The 19,239-nt window shown below is 37.5% G+C and overlaps 3 protein-coding genes across 5 annotated transcripts in view; 1 reads left to right on the top strand and 2 right to left on the bottom strand.

Annotated features, from left to right (window-relative positions):
• The window catches only part of apmap (adipocyte plasma membrane associated protein), a 13,670-nt gene extending 10,196 nt beyond the window's left edge, over positions 1–3,474 (bottom strand). The window contains exons 1-4 of the mRNA XM_053620736.1: positions 3,254–3,474; positions 2,126–2,242; positions 793–908; positions 428–520 (exon numbers count right to left, since the gene is read on the bottom strand). Coding sequence (XP_053476711.1) covers positions 428–520; positions 793–908; positions 2,126–2,242; positions 3,254–3,345 — 418 coding nt within the window. The 5' untranslated portion in view covers positions 3,346–3,474. The remainder of the gene's footprint in view (positions 1–427; positions 521–792; positions 909–2,125; positions 2,243–3,253) is intronic.
• A 121-nt stretch (positions 3,475–3,595) lies between these two features.
• si:zfos-1056e6.1 (uncharacterized protein LOC107988029 homolog) lies at positions 3,596–7,831 on the top strand. 3 transcript variants are annotated; one of them, XM_053620739.1, is made up of 10 exons: positions 3,596–3,706; positions 4,267–4,423; positions 5,624–5,691; positions 5,767–5,814; positions 5,960–6,024; positions 6,305–6,342; positions 6,444–6,523; positions 6,677–6,739; positions 6,844–6,894; positions 7,014–7,831. In XM_053620739.1, the coding sequence occupies exons 2-10, from the start codon at positions 4,348–4,350 to the stop codon at positions 7,065–7,067; spliced, it is 543 nt and encodes a 180-aa protein (XP_053476714.1). In that variant the 5' UTR covers positions 3,596–3,706; positions 4,267–4,347; the 3' UTR covers positions 7,068–7,831. The 3 variants fall into 3 exon arrangements, with proteins under 3 accessions (XP_053476714.1, XP_053476713.1, XP_053476715.1); XM_053620740.1 differs by lacking the exon at positions 3,596–3,706 and adding an exon at positions 4,671–4,759 and having other exon boundaries at positions 4,362–4,423; positions 5,624–5,814; XM_053620738.1 differs by lacking the exon at positions 3,596–3,706 and having other exon boundaries at positions 4,262–4,423; positions 5,624–5,814.
• Positions 7,832–7,966: 135 nt separating this feature from the next.
• ppm1g (protein phosphatase, Mg2+/Mn2+ dependent, 1G) lies at positions 7,967–18,170 on the bottom strand. Its single transcript, XM_053620735.1, has 10 exons — positions 15,891–18,170; positions 15,492–15,561; positions 15,195–15,280; positions 13,572–13,701; positions 13,029–13,483; positions 12,668–12,796; positions 10,566–10,800; positions 10,321–10,450; positions 9,755–9,851; positions 7,967–9,360 (listed from the first exon to the last, which is right to left on the bottom strand). Exons 1-10 carry the CDS (start codon positions 15,999–16,001, stop codon positions 9,172–9,174), a joined length of 1,632 nt encoding a protein of 543 aa, XP_053476710.1. The 5' UTR covers positions 16,002–18,170; the 3' UTR covers positions 7,967–9,171.
• Between the last annotated feature and the right edge of the window lie 1,069 nt (positions 18,171–19,239).

Here is a 19,239-nt window from a genome sequence, read left to right as displayed (position 1 = left end):
TTCCTATTTATATCAATATTTGTTTCTGTTTAAAAAACATTATCTGTTCAATTTACATAATTTATTCTTATTTGGTTATGATCCTTGTGTTTTGGTAAGGATCTCAATATTTTACAGTATTTATATTTTATAGTAGCTCTCAATCTCACATGACATTACAGGCATGAGAAAACAGACATGCATCCTCAAGGACCTACCTTTCAGGACAAACAACCTTCAAACTTATTAACCAAAAAAAAAGTGATTCATTTTAGGAGTGTGAGTGAGAAATCTAATTATGACAGTGAATGACAAATAATTTCTCTATGCTGTATCAGTTGGAAATTGTCCATTAACAATCTCAGATCTATTGACAAAGACTTGCGCCATAGTAAAATGTTGCAACGCGGCCAGTGAGGAAACAGTTAAATTTGTCCTTTTCGCTTACCACATGGAGGCTTGCCCAGAGTTGCCACAACATTGATTTTCCTCCCATCAATTTTCACAATCCTTCCATCTGCAGTACCAGTGTACAGAATATCTGCAAGGGGAAAAAATCTGCTGTAAAACGTTGAACATTAAAAACGGTCATTCAAGAAAAAAAACATTAGACATGAGTATATGACTGAATACAAGCAGTAAAAATACAGACAAAACAGCCTGCCAAAGAATGAGACATTATAGTTTAACCAGACAGACATCACAGGCAGGAGACCTCTGCCCCACTTGGCTGTTACTACTAATGTAGCACTGCTCCTTACACAAGGACAAAATGGGTGATAGACAATGAATGACAGATCACACTGTACTGACCTCCAATATTAGCAATGGATTCAGGGCCAATGAGCTGGTCCTCAAACAGTCTTTCTGCTTGTCTAAGCTTTAGGTTGGGTTCAAAGCAACCAGTCATGAGCGGTGGTTCATTGAGACTATTTAAAAACAACAAACAAACAAAACAAAACATAAAGTGCATAAAAAGGAGAGAACATTAGTTAAGGCTTGGTTTCTTGGGGAAAACAATTCCCAGCACAAGCAATAACATTGGTGGAGGCATACTGCAGTGTCCAACAGGAGCAGGAACAAGATCAATCATTAAGCACTGACACAGAACTGAGAGATGAATGTAGATCGTTCTGACATAAATATGCAGCAGTGCTTCTGGGGTTCAGCCAGAAAACAAGCAGTATGAGGCAGTTAATGCAGGAAGCTCTAGACTATCACAGAAAAAAAGATTCATTTACTACATTAAATGTCATCTATTAAAAGCAAAGAACCATATCTAAGCTCTGAAATGCATGTATAGGGAAAATGTGCATCTTAAGTACTACAGTGATCAAATAGAAAGCCGGTCAGACACGTTTAAATATGGTGCATTATTAAATGGAGGAAGTACTCTGAAACTGTGCAGTTTGACATTTTGAAACATCCAAAACATGTCAGTGCATTAAAGAAAAGTTTAAACAACTGATTCAGTCTTTTGAAAATGAAAAAACTCTCTTTGCTAAACACCCACAAAGAACCAAACAAAAGTCAAGGAAACATTACAAGTTATTGCTTATGTGACATTTCTGAACATGACTGATCATGTCAAGTCCTACATATAAGCATATAACAGAACAGAGCTGAAATGACAGCATGATGAGTAAGACCTTGCACATACAGCACAATTTGATGATTTCCCTACTTTAGTTTTAACCAAATTCCTCCTCAATTTGTTTGACAATAATCTCCCACTAGCTAGCTCTTGCCTACCATATGGCAGCAACTATCCAAGGAGGATAGCATGTGCTTCCTCCCCGCTGAAAAAGACAATAGAAACCATCACAGAAATGCTAATGGTTTTCAATACAAATATCATTACAGACCATTAACATTACTGGTCCTTAATGGTTTCCACTAGACAAAACATACCACCAATAGAAGGCAACAAATTACCAGTAGAGACCCAGAGGGACCATTACAGTATCCATTAAAACCAATACAATTCCAATTATAACCATTAAAACCATTACAAATTCTACGAGGGTTTCTATTGGGGTTTATTTTCAGCAGGGCTCCAAGCCATGTGAAACTAAAAACAAACAAACAAACAAAAACAAATGTGTATGTATTTTCTGAATTCATCTCCATTAACTTCATAGTATACCTGAATGCTTCTGGCTGAATGGGGGAGTCCAGGAGAAAAGTGACCACCAGGACTGGGAGAATCAGGAACACAGCCAGAGACAGCAGAGTGACACGGAAAACCTTCCCACTGTACGTGCTGAAATTTATATGATGTATGCACTTAAACAATTAGAATTATATATAATATGATATATGACCTAGATTGAAAACACGAACAATCAGATCTCCTAGCAATGACTTGGGAGCTGAAATGAGCTGCCAGAACAGCTTCAGTGTGCCTTTGACAGAGCTTCTCAAGATATTCCCTCAATGTGTGTGTATGCGTGTGTGTGTGATGAAGTGAGCTAACACACTGCTCCAAGATCTTCCATCATCTGATCATCTGAAGAAGATTCTCGTCCTAACTAATAACCGTAGAGTTAGTAAAAGAAACAAGTTCCTACAAAATAGTCAAACAACTATGAACCCAAATACATACAGCTAGTAAATGTAAACTATATACAGATAGTAAATGTAAACTATATACAGCTAATAAATGTAAACTATATACAGCTAGCAAATGTAAATTATATACAGATAGTAAATGTAAACTATATACAGACAGTAAATGTAAACTATATACAGCTAGTAAATGTAAAATATACAGCTAGTAAATGTAAACTATATACAGATAGTAAATGTAAACTATATACAGATAGTAAATGTAAACTATATACAGCTAATAAATATAAACTATATACAGCTAATAAATGTAAACTATATACAGCTAGCAAATGTATATTATATACAGATAGTAAATGTAAACTATATACAGTTAGTAAATGTAAACTATATACAGTTAGTAAATGTAAACTATATACAGATAGTAAATGTAAGCTATATACAGACAGTAAATGTAAACTATATACAGATAGTAAATGTAAACTATATACAGATAGTAAATGTAAACTATATACAGACAGTAAATGTAAACTATATACAGATAGTAAATGTAGACGTTGAACTTTCTTAGCTGGACGTTTTATTCCTTCTCTACAATGGTAACATATGTAAACCAATTCCAATCACCTTTAGGGTTTTAACTCTAGCTTAAGACAAAGAAAAAAATATCTAACTACTTTAATAGTAAAGCTAGCAACCGGCTCACCTCGTGCTTTTGTTCTGAGGTTCACGCGAATCGTCTGTTAAAATCTGAGGTCTATTCAGCTTCCTGAAGCGCAGTCCTTCTGTCTCATTCATACTGAAATGTCTGAGCTTTCAGTAGTTCTTACTGTTCTGTTCAGAATAAGTGCAGAGAGCTTCCTTTACAGTAAATACAGTACTGCAGTGTACAACAGCTCGTGTCTGCTTCTCTTTATCACGTTAATACACACTCTGTGTGTGTGTGTGTGTGTGTGTGAAGTCAGCAGCAACACTCATACTGCAATCAGTTATTTAACGAAACCGCTATAAAATATTTTCTCAGTGAGATTTTGTTGTTTACAAAATGTTCTAATTTGGACATTTTAATATTTTGCACAACTTTTCTACAATGAAATATAGCGAAACATTACGAGTTTACACTGACCAATGTCTTGTCCTTTCCTAGTAAAATACCAAGGTATTTCCGAATTTATTTTTTTGTTAGTTTGTTTATTCTATCTATTTATCTCTTTATCTATCAATTTGTCTGTCTGTCTTTTTTTTTTAACTGTCCCAATAATCTAAATATTTTGCTGATTAAAAAAAAAGAAAGAAAGTTGATCATAGATATTTTTGTTTACATTAGGATCCCTGTGTAATATGATTATGGATGCTGTAAGTAAATGTTGCCAAAGTTACTTTGACAATAGAGTTTTTTTGTTCGTTTGTTTGGTGGTGTTGTGGTTTTTATATGTTTTCTGAATTTACATATTTTCTGGGAGTCTGTAAATGAATAGACTTCCATAGCCTGTTTGTGTTTTCACAAAAATATTTATTTTTTGAGCCGCACATACGCATCTCCCCATCAAAATAAAAGCGTAAAAGGTTAAAATAAATAAATAAACAAATAAAAAATATAGATTTATAAATTATATTATATATAATTTATATAAATACATATTAAAATTGATAAATATTTTTTTATTTTAATTTTTATTTATTATTTACTCTTTTTTTACACTTTAATTTTGAGAGAAGATGTACTTCCGCTTAGCAGATCCTCTGTTATCGAGTTCACACTGCTGCCCTGCTGATTCAGTCTGAGATCAGTCTGCAGATATGAGTGGTCCAGTGGCTCATGTGGAAAATGCACATGTGGCAGTATGGATTGCATTGAAGAGGCTTGACCTTAATGGTTTGTAATGCTTTCCAGTAATTGTGTTATTTATAATTATTGTTATTATTATTAAACATTTTTCTCAGTTTGATTGATAAGGGAGGACGCTTGTGCCTGAGCATCTTGGTTACCATAGCAACACCCAGTCTATGCTTGGTAGATGAGTTCAAAATGACGCTTTTATTTATGTCTCTGTGCTGTATCGACTCACTTCAATAACTAGTTGAGCTATAAAATATATTCTTGTCTCAATGTTGGACGCTAGCAGTGGCTGAAAGAGGCTTAAAGAGCACTCAACTATTGACAGGTGCAGCTGACAAAGAGGCAACAATACAAGTGAGCTGTGCAGCTTAGGTTAGTTAGCGAGGATTTCTTTTTTTCTTTTCTTCATTTAATGGCCTTGAATTAATGATACGCATAAATCAGTGCAATAAAGCTAGATCAGTGGTTCTCAACAGGGTGGGGCACAAATTGTTTTCAATAAATAAACACAGACAGGGCATCATTTGGGTTCTCGGTGTATTTGATTGCTTTTCAAATAAAACCCTGCGTTCTCTCTCCCTCTGCATTTTCTCTTTCCTGGTGAGAGGCGGAGCTTAGTCTGCCTTTTATCTAGTTGTCAGTGCAGACCAGGTTGCCAACTTCGCGACTTTTCAGACCCCTTTAGTCCCTTTTTTTTTTTTTTTTCTTTCAGAAAAAGAAAAGCGGCTAGTAACAAATCTAGTGACTTTTTGGACAAACGGTAGAAACTTCCAAGTGTTGCCAGTACTGTCCTTTAAGCGTGAGGTGTTGCTTTCCCGCTGCACTCTCACCTCTCTCTGCGTCTGCTCTGTTCAGTGAGAGGCTGAGAGCCGGAGATTTAACAACCTCATGGATAATATCCATTTCCATTATCCTTTGTCCATATTTACATCATTCATATCCATCCATCCATCCATTCATTCTAGATTAGGTTATATATAGATAAATTTTATATAGAATAGATAATCATTATACGTGGTCTCCTCCAGGATGGGGGGGGGGGGGGGGGTGCGTGCCACATGAAAGGGAAGGCTGGGGGGGAGGGGGGGTGCGTGCCACATGAAAGGGAAGGCTTGGGGGTGGGGGAGTGTCTTTAGTTACAAAAGGTTGAGAACCTCTGAGCTAGACATTGAGTTTTCTGCAGTAGTGAGTGATGACTGTTGTTTTTTTTTTTCTTTGTTTTTTTTTTTTTGGTAGATGACAGAGTTATAGCTCTGAGAGAAGTTCACATTCCCAGAGGGACAAAAATGGCCACAGTGAAACAGGTATGCTTCTTCTTCTTCTTCTTCTTCTTCGTGTCTAAGACTGCTGAAGTAATCTGTTTTTCCATTTCTTCAAAGATTGTAGCTCATTCTTTCAGATTGGAGGTTGCTCAGGTCACCTTCAAGGTATTTATATAGACATGATGTGTCTGATGAGTACTGATTAATATAAACTGGTTAACAAAAGCCTCTTATTTTTAATAGTATTGTATAAGCTTACAAAGTAATTGTGTATGAAATTCTGATGAAAGAATAAAATGTCTCATCATAGATACGAAACAGTCACGGATTTTTAATCCCTTTGAATGGCAGCATACCAGTGAACACCAAACAAATGTAAGTTCCAAAAATATTTACACCAAAAAAAAAAAAAAGAACTAAGCATTTTTTTTCTATTTGCATTTTATCCATTAGGATTTAAACATGCATAGTCTTAAAGAATGTATAATGTCTCTCATTCAGGTACACAACCCCACTGTTCTAACAGTACTTAACAGTGCTTAGTCTGTGTGCAAGATAAAGAATATGACTTTTCCTGTTTCAACATGCTGTATTAAATTACCTATAATGTACAAGGTCATTTATCAGTTTCATTTAATAAGATTTTGTCTCTTAGGCCTTATGTCTTGGAGGTGACAAGATATTTTCAGCATGGTATGATTTCTCATAAAGGTTTTGCTGCGTTTGAGTTATAAGTTGTGAAAATGAAATGTGTTTTCGTAAAACCTGTTTTGTTTGTCTCTGTATAAATGAAGTTAACGCAAAATCCAGAGACATTGCCATGACGGTGATAAGTAGAAGCTTCAAGTCAAGACTACAGAGTATTGTGAGAAGGGTGAGTGCGCTATTGTCACAATTACTTACTACATAATGGGGGAAAACATTACATTATCTTTACTACCCAAATCTCCATTCACTCTATATAAGTACACATGGTGCAGTACAGATATTTTGCAGCTTGATTGTATCACGAATGCTTTCATTTTAGATTGAAAGACTGGAAGAACTCCTGCCTCAAATCAAGCAAAAGCAGAATGAGAAGATGGTGAAGGTAAAAGAAGCTCACCACTGAACATTACTGAATTAACCTGAACTTCTTAATTTCAGAAACAAATAATGACATCCTTAATACTAGTCTAACACCTTTCTTTGCAGGACGTTGAACTGTTGAACCAGAAGCTGATATTCCTACACAAAAGAATGCAGGTGAGTGGTGTTTCCTGTACCAACATACCACTTATTTTGGCAGTTCACATTTGATTCAGCACGTCTATGCCAAACACCTTTTTATATGTGTATATTTAATGCCTTATATGTTTCAACAGATGGCAGAGTCATACTGCTGGGAGGGAATGTTTAAACGAGCACCACTCTGGTGATAATTCTTTTTTTTTTGTTCTCCACTCCAACCTCCTGGGTAAACGGCAGGGAATTTTAGCGTTTTTCAAACAGTTAAACTATGTGCTCAACTCGTTTACTTACTAAAATAGTAATGCTGAAAAACACTTACCAAAGCATTGTGCCACTGGCCATTTATCAGATTCATACATTTATTCATTGCATTACTGCATAATGTACAACCTATCTATACTTTCAGCAATAAGCAGTTCGACAAGTGTTAATTATAACATTGTCTATGTTTACATGCACATCAAATTCCATTTAAGGTCTATATTCGGGTTGCTGTCATGCTTCTTTCCTACAGCTAAGCGTCTGTTAGAACCCACAATTCCTTGCGGACTGAGCATGCACATATATCTCCTTTCAGTGGATTTTCTGAAAAAAGGTGTTTAGATTCGGCACATTTCAGATTAAAACAGGCATATTCAGAATTTGGGGTATCAGAATATTGTCCTTATCTGAATCGGGCAATCGGACTGCAGTTTACATGACTCATTGCTAATCGGAATATTGATTTGCATGTAAACATTGCCATTGACAACACGACGTAATAAGGACTTTTCTTCATCTGTATTGAAAATGGGTTCACTCCGTAAGGCTTTTCAGCACTATGCACTTTTGTGGCATATAAGTGCATTACTATTTCTTAAAACAAATACTAATATTAAAGTAAAAAGTAACAGCATCTCAGTGAGATGCTGGGTCACCAGATTGCCTTGGATTTACACCATTTCATATTCATCAAACCATTAAGTAAGTCCTTAGAAGAGACTGTTCCCATGAGGATAGAAAATGTTCATCATAGACATGATCACATTGTACTGATTTGCCTTCCATCTAAAGGGAAGAGTGGACCCAAACCATGTCAGCAAAATGACCTTCTCAACTTAACAGCCACAAATATTTAAATTTGTTACCCGTTTATATATTGTGATAGTGAACCTAAAGTAGGTATTTTGTATTATAAAGTGTAACTGCTGACACACACATGCATTGACATTTAACCCTGTCCTCCTTTTTCAAATTTTTTCATAGGGAAGAATTTTGTTATTCCCACTAAGAGGTTTGACCATGTTTAAAACAAGCAACAGATCAGCAGAATACTATCTAGGTCTATAATCAGTAGTCTCACACCCTATTGAGTATAGATTTGCCCAGTCTTTTTGATAGAGTAAAGAAAAGCATGTGACTAGTTTGTCTCCACTTGTTTATTGTTTCAGGAAAATGTCAGCCTAAGCAAATGTTCACTGTCTCAGAGAACTCCCAAAGATGCTAAAAAGTACCAAAATATATTTTCCAAAATTCCATGTATAGAAACCTTATTGAGCTGCATGAGGGAGACAGAAGACATATGTAGATGACTGGCTCTCACTGAGGGCTCCAACCTTACAGCTGCACTACTGAACCTCTGCAGACATCAAGTCACCCTCATCCATTGCATGTAGTTTGCACATCCACAACTGAAAAACCAATCATTACACTTTGAGCCTCAAGAAGACGGATAAAATACAAATTATTTGTTGACACATACCAAAAGCAAAGGAATGATATTAATGTTTCAAATTTAGATTGCATGTCTTTGATTTTATCCCTTCTTATCAGGAAAGTTAAATGGCTTTTGCAAAGCTGCTTGTTTTTACTTCCAGATTTAAAACAATCACATAATTTACAAAAAAAAAAAAAAAAAAAAAGTATTTGAATACAATTACATTGGTGTTCAGAAAGTTACAGATACTCATGAGGAAGAAAAAAAAAAAAAGTTCCTGGAAAATTATGTACAAGGGTATGAGCACATAAAAGTTCACAAATTTTAATTGATGTGACTGCTGTCCTTTGGGTGACAGCTCCACTCATTCATGTAGATATGTTAATGAGGGCCTCTAAACCAATTCTTTACAAGAAATGTGGACAAATGGTTGGTGTACAGTTCAATTTTCTTGCATCTTCAAATTATTTCAAACTAAAACATTTTCATGGGGAGTCATCCATAAAAAAGGTGTAGTAGAGTTGTGAGAAAACCAATGTCTGATTCGACTTCATCGGAAGAGTGTTAAAAGTGTATAGTGACCACTGATGGTAGCTCTATTCTGTTTTGGATTTTTTGCTGTCGTTGCCGTTCTCCTCAGACACTTGCTCCTCCGGCTTGCGTTTCTTGGTGTTCTCGTCCATGTAGGTACCGGTGTGGGGGCTGAATCTGACGATCATACAAGTCATGTTGTCACACCCTGTGCCATCCCCAGATGTGTCTGGTGCCAAGCAGTGGTCAAGCAGCTGGAATGCCAACACATTTCCATTAGTTAATGTTTAACTGTGGACACATGCAGTGGAAAAACATTCCCAAGCAAGTGTTTCAAACAAATATGACTGCATGAACACCAAGTTTTTTGGTTGTATTGATGAATGAATTAAATGCATCAAGAAATCATATACATGTATTTATTTCTAAATATAATAGCTGACTTGAGTCCTAAATAAGACTGACTAATCCCATCACTCGATCACCTTTTTATCTAATATAAACTGACCAGCAGAGAATTTATTTATATATAAAATAAACACAAATCTTTTCATGATTTGTTTCTTATGGTAAAATGAGCTCTTCTGATTATTGTATTTTCTTTACTAGTTTGAGAAAAAGCCTTACAATAAAGCAAATCATGCTCACCTCTTCAATAACAGCAGACAGCGGCTTGTTTTCATTTCCTTCTGCTTTCAATTTCTCATTTACAAAATCCACAACCTCCTGGCTACTCATGACATTCCTGTAATAATCACATTTGTGACAAGCATAAATACCATGTTGGTTATTTTACAGAGGTAGAAATATGCTTGAAATATGGCCCATTAATCTGACGTCACTGCCATATTTAATATGCCAGGACATCGGACATTCACTGTGAATGCCAACAAATGTTGACCTCGTGTTTGGCCCCATGCTTATTAATACTAAAAAGACATTTACAGCACTAGTGAGGGAAATGGTGAAAGGGATTGGTGCACTTTTAATCAGGTTGCAATTATGGCAGGCATTCAATAAAATTTCTGAATCTTGAAAAGCTAACTTGGCTGCTGTAACTCACTTTAATACACAGAGTGAATCTACTACATACTGGGATACGTTACTTAGATCCTTGATAACCCAAGCCCTAAAATAATTAAACAAAAGACGAGAAAACTTTATGCAGAATGTGACCTTTTAAAGGGCTATGCAGTTTCATTTATAATCCTCACCAGATTCCATCACAAGCAACCACCATGAATTCATGCTCTTCATTTAGAGTCAGTACTTTGACATCTGGTAAAGCAGAAATCATCTGCTCCTCAGGCGGGAGGTTCTTATTCCTCTTGTAAAAGTGGTCCCCTAAACCCAAGAAAAGAGTCAAAGGAATCCTTTATTCCATACCAACATCAAAATACAAAAATCTAAAAAAGTAAGTAAATAAATAAATAAAAGAAGCAGGAGAGCGTGTACACACCAATGGCCCTGGAGAGGTTTAGACCACCGTTGACACGGCCGTCCATGGTCACTTTGCCTCCTGCGTTCTTTATTCTGGCCAGCTCCAGTTCATCTTCTGGTTTGTGATCGTAGGACATGTCCACTGCTTTGCCCCTCTCTGAGACGACACAGCGAGAGTCTCCAGCATTAGCTACTATCAGCTGTTTACCACGGATCAGAGCCACTACAGCTGTAGTCCCGCTGTCTGATCCAGGCTGAAAAACCAAGTAAAAGAAAATCGAAAACATGATGAACCAATCCCATTTTAGGTCCCATTTCAAAACAATGCAGGTATCAAACTCATCTGTCAGTACTAAAACTGAACACCCCCACCATAAGCAGGCCAAACTGCCCTGTCGTTCAGTCAATAACACGTTTTCAACATTAAAATAATCAGTGAATCGGATTGGTGTTTGATTGGTGCATCCCTATTTATAATCATACATCGATGAAAACAAATGCATTAATAATCAAATTACTCAAATGTTTAGATCAGGGGTTCTCAACCTTTTGTAACTAAAGCCCCCCCCAAACCTTCCCCATCATGTGGCATGCCCCCCCAATATTGGAGGAGACCAGGTATAATGATGAACTATTCTATATAAAATCTATCTATCTTCTGTTTTTGATAGATAGATGTTTTTTTTGCTTTTGTAACATTTAAAATTATTTTTCATAACTTATGATTTAAAAAAAACAATTTTTATAAAACTATCTAACGGATAGGTTTGGAACATAAAATGTTTCTGAACACTACTTTGAACAAGAGAACTAGACTGGAATAACGTGGATTATTTTACATGTAAAACATGTTGAATTACATTCGTCTTGCGTTCTAAAAACATTCGCATACGAATGATGTAAATTGGGAGGAAGGTCTGCGTCTCATTATCCATGACATTGTTAAATCTCCGGCTCTCAGCCTCTCACTGAACAGAGCAGACGCAGAGAGGCCTGCGGGAAAGCAAGACCTCATGCTTGCAGGACAGTACTGGTGATATTTGGAAAGTTGCTAAGGTTTGTCCAAAAAGTCACTAGGTGCTTTTTTTTGTAGCCAAAAAAAAAAAAAAAAAAAGCCGCTATAGGGGTCTGAAAAGTTGGCAACACTGGTCTGCAATGACAGCTAAATAAAAGGCAGCTGAGCTCTGCCTCTCCCCAGCAAAAAGAGAATACAGAGGGAGAGGGAACGCAGGGTTTTTCATTTATACACATTCTATTTGAAAAGCAATAAAATACATAGAGAACCCAAATGATGCGCCCCCCTTTCCATCTCACATCCCCCCGGTAGAGAACCACTGGTTTAGATGGTTTCAATTACAAAATAAAAATAAATAAGTTAATAAAAATAATAATAAAAGACATCATTGTGCATTCCCTTCAACTTTTAATTTAAAGTAACTTCCTAGGAGTGTGACTAAATGGGACATATCCGACTTTTTTTTTTTTAATCTGGCTGGAAAACCTTTATCAGTGGAAATCTGTCAAGAGGACGAAAACTCAGTGCGACACTTCACTGACTACAACAGGTAGCCTACCGCTACTACACCGTGTCTTGTGCCAATGTATGCCATCAGATTTTGAACTGCAACTTCCAGGCAACAGCCAGCAATTTCACATCATCTGTACAAGTTAGTATACAGCTACTACCAACACTTTGCTGTTTGCTAGCAACAACTTTCCTCTGTCAACCAGGCTGAATGCCAAATTAACATTTTTTCAATTACAGTAATGGGTTATACAATGACAGTATTGATGGTTGGCATTTAACAAATTACTTAAAGATAACTTGATGCAGCCATACAAGCAGTATTACTAGTACACAATTCTTTGCAAACAGATTTACTGAAAGAAAATGTTTTGTTTCCCCTCATCCCCCACATGCTTTGATTAGCAGTTGATCAGATTCAATCAGATTAAAGAAGACAGAAGACAGCACCAGCTTCTTCAAACTGGAGTTTTTAAAATGGAGAGATATGACAAATAAAAATAAAATCCAACTGCATGCGCAGTTAGAAAAATGATTTTTCCCCCCTTACATCTGTATTAACATTTATAGATCCACTCAAACACTGGCACAATTACCTCTTCTTTCCCATCCATCCCAGGCAAACACATTTCTTCTTCTTCTTCATCTGTGTCCTCTTCCTCCTCCTCATCTGTGTCATCCTCTTCATTTTCACTGCTGTCCTCTCCTTCCTGCTCACTGCAGTCCTAGCAGACCATGAACAGGGAATAAAAAGGCATGTTATTCATTTACTTCTGCACATCTTTTCTGCTCCATATTGGCACATGGTTGATGCTACTGAGTTAATTTAAATAAACGTTATCCAATGCAAAAGAATTAGCCTATTATTCCAGTAATTTTATATCACACACATCAAAGACTTGAGAGAATAAACCTAGTTTCATTCATGCATACACTCAAACATACCCTCCTCCTCACCTCTTCATCACTGCCCTCCTCTTCATCCTCCCCTTCGTCTGACTCGTCACTGTCTTCAAAGAATTTTGATTTGGCACTTCCTGGGGTGGGAGCTGCAGAGGAGGAACAGGAAGGACCAGCGTCTGCTGTGGCTCCTGCTTTCTCGCCTTCAGAAGAGTGTCCGGCTGCAGAGCTCCCAGAGGAGGCTGCCGCTCTCCTGCATGCCCTCATTTTAGAGCCTCCAGCTGTCTCTTCCAACTTTGCTTTTCCATTGCTGTCTGTTTCAGACGCCCCACATTCCGTCTCACCATTGATCCCTTTATCTGCATGGGCGTTATCTTTGTCTTCCAGCTCTTTTGGGGCATCCTGTCCAGGCTTTTTGGAAGATTTATTCAGGTTCTGCCCGTAACGGACAAGCAGCTCCTCGATCGTCATCGTGGCCTCTTCATGCAGAAGAGCTGTTTCCTCGTTATCCACTAAGCGGAGAGATGATACAAAGCATAATGAGCTATGGCTCAAGCTTTAACGTTGCATATAGTAAGGTGATTTAGAAAAAATTCTCACCATCATCTTCATATGCTACTTTTTCTGGTGCTGCCTCCTCTTGTGGGCGGCCAGCGATCTGAACAAGCTCCTTGATAACCTCTGCTGAGGTGATGAGGCTGTCTATAGCCAGGAAAGCATCTTCCAGTGCCTGCAACCAGTGAGTACAGAAATTAGACAGTCAATGTATTTTTAAGGTTCAACATGACCACTCCCTAGAGATCATCAAATGGTCATCCACCCTTCTCTCTCATAGCGCTTTTCCATCAGGAAATTACAAATCTGGATACAGCAGTCCCAAGAAACATCACTGTGAAAGACCGTTCAAAATTGCAAAAATAATAATAATAAATAATAAAAAAAAGGCATTAAAAAAAACCTCTGCAAGTTGCATCACAAATTTGGAATAAAGCTGCAGAAAAATCAAGCAATTACAAAAAAAAACTCTGCAAAATCTTGTACAGAATGATACAGACCTCTCTCTCTGTACTCTGGCTGAGTAGCACCGTATAATTGTGTAATTGTTATACAGGGTTGTAAAAGGATATGTTCTCTGGAGGTTGTGTGGTGGTTAGTGAAGCTCCTATTGAGCATAAGTCTGACGTTTGCAGTAATGGCTGTAAATGCACCCAAACAAAGCCTTATGATAAAAATATCATATTGCCCAACTGCACTGTCCTGTGGAAAAGCAGTGGAACTTTTAAACAAAGGCATCATGTCAGATATTAATGTTATAACTGAACGACACAATGCCACAACAACTCATGGTATATGAACCAACAACCAGGGTAGGGATGGGCAATACAGACTTAAAACGATATCACAGTATTTAATGGAATTTTTCGCTGTAACGATATAAATGAAGATGTGAAAACAGTAACATTCAACATTATCTTTTTGGCCTCAAGTCACATTAGCATACAATCGTTGGTGATTTTGCTTGAGGTGTTGGAACAAATTTGATGCGTTTCCACCCTTCATTGATACGGGTTTTTGAAACACTTTATAAAATCACAAACATTTGTTTGCATCCAAACTATTTCTATATTACGGAGGAAGTTCCTTTTTTGGGGGTTAATTCTTCCTTGTCTAGGGTTTGCGCTCCGCCTTCCGCCATGCTTGTTCTCGTTCACGTGCCCACACTGAGGTGCGAAAACACGTCATCAAGTAAATCGTCAATATCGCGGGACGACGAATTGTCCCGGTATATCATGGACAATACGATATGGCACAGCCCTAAACCGGGGGTATATGAAATGACTGTATGTGACTGATGAATCTTTACATTTTATTAACTAATTTGAGATGTCAGAAGACCTGAGGTTCAACCCACTGCAACAGCCAAGCAACCACCATTTTGTGTTTAGCAACCAGAACACAACGGTGAATGTCGCGGTGTTCAAATGCATCAAAGGTGGTGCGAGGGTTTGGGACTCCACAGCTGGAGAGGAAATTTCCAATAGGTTTCCTAAATACATTTAAAGCTTGTGACAAAGAGTTTTGGGGTCGAAAGACCTCATATTGGGTGGTGTAGAATTCCTAGCTGGTTAGGATTATAGCGTTTAAAGGAGGTCAAAGATATTCTGTGTTTGGACGTTTGCTTCAGCGCGTGTCTGTGTCTGTATAAAGTGCAGTCCAGCTTACCTTTTGCAGTTTACCATCCTTATATGCTTTCTGCTCTTTTATGATGTCTGGTAAATATTTGGAGCAGTACAAAGCAACTTCTTCACCTGGCAGTAACGAGAAATTCACACTGAAAAGCTCAGGATATATACACTTCTCTGTTGTGTTTACGTTAAAGTCTGACTTGTACAGAAGCTCTAAATTCTATATTTCTACTATCTCTAACTTATTGTAGGTTAGTGTTTAGTGGGATTTCTCGATAAACTAATTAAAGTAGCTATGGCTACAGGTTAAAGTCTGATTAGCGGTCATGTTTACCTCCATGTCCATCATACACGGCGAACATCGCCGTCTCTTCGTCCAACTCTGGGATGCAATTGTGAGCGTCCTGAAAACATGAACGGAAATAAAGGAGAGGTCAAGTTAAAGGCCACAGAAGACCGCCATGAAGTACATCAAGTACCGAGCTAATGGCGCGAAAAGCTGCACATTGTTGGCGCACACTGCCTGCGCACAGCTCTATTTCAGTACACAAAACTGCAGGGAAGATTTAAAAATGAATATATCTTCAACTTCGCAAAACACACCATGAAGCGCTCTCTTCACTTTACAAAACATTCACGTGGCATATAAACGTCTGCGTGCTAGTTATACAGCCAGCAATAAACAATCCTGAGCAGCTAATAGCAGATGGCTAAGCTAAAACATTTTTTTTACCTCCATGGAAACGCGCCATCCCTGCATGGCCGCGAATCCATAGCTCAGTTTCTGGTTTCCCCCGTCGGCTGTGCTTTTCTCCGTACTGGGCTTAGATAGGTACGCCCCCATGCTGTCCTATAGACACCAATCAGGTTAAATGGCTCAAAAACAGCGAGCGGCACAAATGAAACCCGTTACAGGGTGAAGAGAGTATTTAAAACGTCTCAGAAGTGTGCTGTGTATCCGTGCACAATGGATCCTTCACACATTTCACTCGGATCTCTGCTGCTTGCTAAGTGAAAGCGAAGGAAACCTGGCTGTATAGCCGCGCTATGTGGCTACCCGGTACTTTTAGCCGGCTAGCTGACCGATTGTTAACACAAGAGATGCTGCGGGACTTTTTTAACAAGCGTACCCGGACCCGTAAAGAGTCAGAAATAAATCCTCCAACAACCGAGCAGAACTCAAACCGCGCTTCAGTTCAAACGCCGATGCAAATGAAGTCTCTGGCAAAATACGCGAGTAATCTAACACGTGTGAGAGCTAACATAATCAACAGCCCATCAGATCCATTTTACAGAGGGCTGACTGAGATTCTGCCCGGAAGTGGAAGCGCGAGCTTTTTTGCGCATGACAAATAGGCTCAGGGGAAACTCGCGCTCGTGAAAACACTATCTGCGTCACATTTGCGCAGGAACACAAGAACGAAGCGGCGAGCGTGAGACTCACCAGCGCTACGTCTCAGTTCGCACCCTATCCGTACTAAATAGTATCCGAGTTGAGAATTAGTGCGTGACAAATTGTAGTAGGTTGAAATGAGTATCCCCAAGGTACCCGGATGGTCTACCGTAGATTTTCGAAGTGTGGAGCCGTGGACACTTTTTCCAACTCCTTGCGCGAGGGAATTTGCTTTTTGACGCATTTCAGAGAGGTGTAAATGAAATGTGAAAAAATAAATTAAATTAGACTATATGGTATAAATTATATAAGGAATAATGAATGAAGAAACATTGAAATGAAGTGTTCTCTTCAGTTACATGAGATGTTAGTATGTCCCAGTACTTGCATACTCCTTTACTACACACCTCAAAGTAGGGTGACGTAGCACACTTGAAGGAGATAACAAGCGTGTAATTTGTTGGGGTTTTTTATTCAGCCAGCACCATTTGCTACAGTTCCGTACCACACAGCACAATACAATACAGATAGTCTCGTAAAACATCGCGTGAACGACTGCTAATTCTTCTTTTTCTCTTCTCTTCCGTCTACTCTGGGGTTCTCTGCCAACTGACTACTGCCATCCATTGGTCACCCATCACATAGCTGTAAATATACTACAAATATACATGCATGTACTGAATAATTAAACAACAGTTATTAATAACAGAGCAGAGATAAAAAAAAAAAAATTTTGGCTGACCCTGCACTCTGACCCCAGCTTCCTAACATGCTGGGGTATGCGAAGAAAAGAATTTCACTGTGCATATGTGTGTATATGTGTATATGTGATCAATAAAGATTCATAAAAAAAAAACAACAACAACAACATTGTAGTGGGCATGGTCCAGTTTCAAAATCTACCTGGTATCAGAAAGAGCTTGGTAAGTCCACTGACAAATGAGAATGGTCTTCTTAAACATAAGCCTCTATAAAGAATAGAAATCATCAAAAAAAAAAAAAAAAAAAAAAAGGTATTATTAAATGATTCTTGGATGATCAATTACAAAAATTATGTATTGTTGCAAAATTCACATTTAATTCTTTGTGAATGTGTGTTTTAAGGACCGTCCCACTTTATCTAATGTCTCAGATAAAGTGGGACGGTAGTTTTCAGGTAATGTGGGACACTTTTTAAAGCAAATATTAGGGATTATGATTATTCATTATCATACTATTCTGAGCTAGCATGTCATGAATCATGTCATAAAACAGTTATACATTCATATTATGTTTTATGTATTCTGATTTTACATTATTAAGGTATTGTGTGGAATCTTGTGGCAGATAGAGTAGCCTAATTTGACTTTTTTTTCATCACTTTTCCACTTTGCCAACTACCTCTGACCAGCATCATTCAAAGACCTTGTTGTCAGGGAAAAAAAATGGAAGAGACATGAAGCCCAGAGCCAACCACCATCATACATTTTAACAAGCCCAGAACACTTTACTTATGTTGAAAAATTAAAACAAGAATGGAATAAAAACACAACAGAATGACCACAAACACCTCAGATATGCCATATTTTTATACCTCAAAATATGGTTCCAGTGATGATCCAAAAGCAGAAGAAGATGTCATTTTAGATGTTGCTGCATTTCTCTGCAAGCAGTGTTTATGGAGATATGATTTTTCAAAGCATAGTCAACAAAATGGATTACTGTATGCTTTTGTTTAAAAGGCCTATTGAGTTCCACAGTTAAGCAGTTTTTCAGTAAGAACTGAGTTGCCCACCATTTAAAAGGATGATTGTATGTTTGTGTCTTTTGTAACAATTAAATTGTATCAAAAATATTTTTATTAACTTAAAATCCCTGTCCCACTTTTGCTGATGATCTTTCAGATTTTATCTGAAAATACTATTTCAGTGAAAAGCAGTGCCTATGGGTGTTCAAATGTCTATCTTTATCACATTAAAGCTATATCAAATATTTTTTTTCAATACATTTACATTTACGAGGGTTGTGTCTTTACAAAAAAAAAAAAAATCAAAGGCTATCACTATAAAGCTTTTGTCATTGTGTCATGGTGAATCGACCACAAATGGTCCCACTTTTGCATAGTTCACCCCATGTACTTTTTCTTCACAAAAAATGTACACACTTATAGTACATCGTATAAGTATGCCAAATGGGAAACAGGCAGGATACCTTATTGTGCGTGTGCACACACATGCCGCATCCTTTCAACAACATCATGAAGTGACGTATGACGCACAACTTGCAATAAATATTGCTGCATACAGACATACAGCCATCTTTCCCTTTCTTCTTCTAGCCTCTTTTACATGCCAGAACACATGTACAGTGGTGCTTGAAAGTTTGTGAACCCTTTAGAATTTTCTATATATCTGCATAAATATGACCTAAAACCTCATTAGATTTTCACACAAGTCCTAAAAGATGATAAAGAGAATCCAATTAAACAAATGAGACAAAAATATTATACTTGGTCATTTATTTATTGACGAAAATTATCCAATATTGCATATCTGTGAGTGGCAATAGTACGGGAACCTCTAGGATTAGCAGTTTAATTTGAAATTGAATTTAGAGTCAGGTATTTTCAATCAATGGAATGACAATCATGTGTGAGTGAGCATGCTATTTTATTTAAAGATCTATCAAAGTCTGATCATAACAACACAAG

This window comes from Ictalurus furcatus, chromosome 3 (genome assembly GCF_023375685.1).
Source record: "Ictalurus furcatus strain D&B chromosome 3, Billie_1.0, whole genome shotgun sequence".
Classification (NCBI taxonomy): domain Eukaryota; kingdom Metazoa; phylum Chordata; class Actinopteri; order Siluriformes; family Ictaluridae; genus Ictalurus; species Ictalurus furcatus.
The sequence above is the reverse complement of the archived record's forward strand: the minus strand, read 5'-3'. Positions and strand labels throughout refer to the sequence as shown.

Bases quoted from the DNA above. Each gene is read 5' to 3' on its own strand.
- ppm1g (XM_053620735.1), bottom strand. From the start codon at position 16,001: ATGGGGGCGTACCTATCTAAGCCCAGTACGGAGAAAAGCACAGCCGAC. The intron at 10,801-12,667 runs GTAATTGTGCCA...TTGGTTTTTCAG, and splicing joins GGATGGATGGGAAAGAAGAG to CCTGGATCAGACAGCGGGAC. The intron at 10,451-10,565 runs GTGTGTACACGC...TCTTGGGTTTAG, and splicing joins AAACCTCTCCAGGGCCATTG to GGGACCACTTTTACAAGAGG.
- si:zfos-1056e6.1 (XM_053620738.1), top strand. From the start codon at position 4,348: ATGAGTGGTCCAGTGGCTCATGTGGAAAATGCACATGTGGCAGTATGG. The intron at 5,815-5,959 runs GTATTTATATAG...GTCTCATCATAG, and splicing joins TTGCTCAGGTCACCTTCAAG to ATACGAAACAGTCACGGATT. The intron at 6,025-6,304 runs GTAAGTTCCAAA...TTTGTCTCTTAG, and splicing joins CCAGTGAACACCAAACAAAT to GCCTTATGTCTTGGAGGTGA.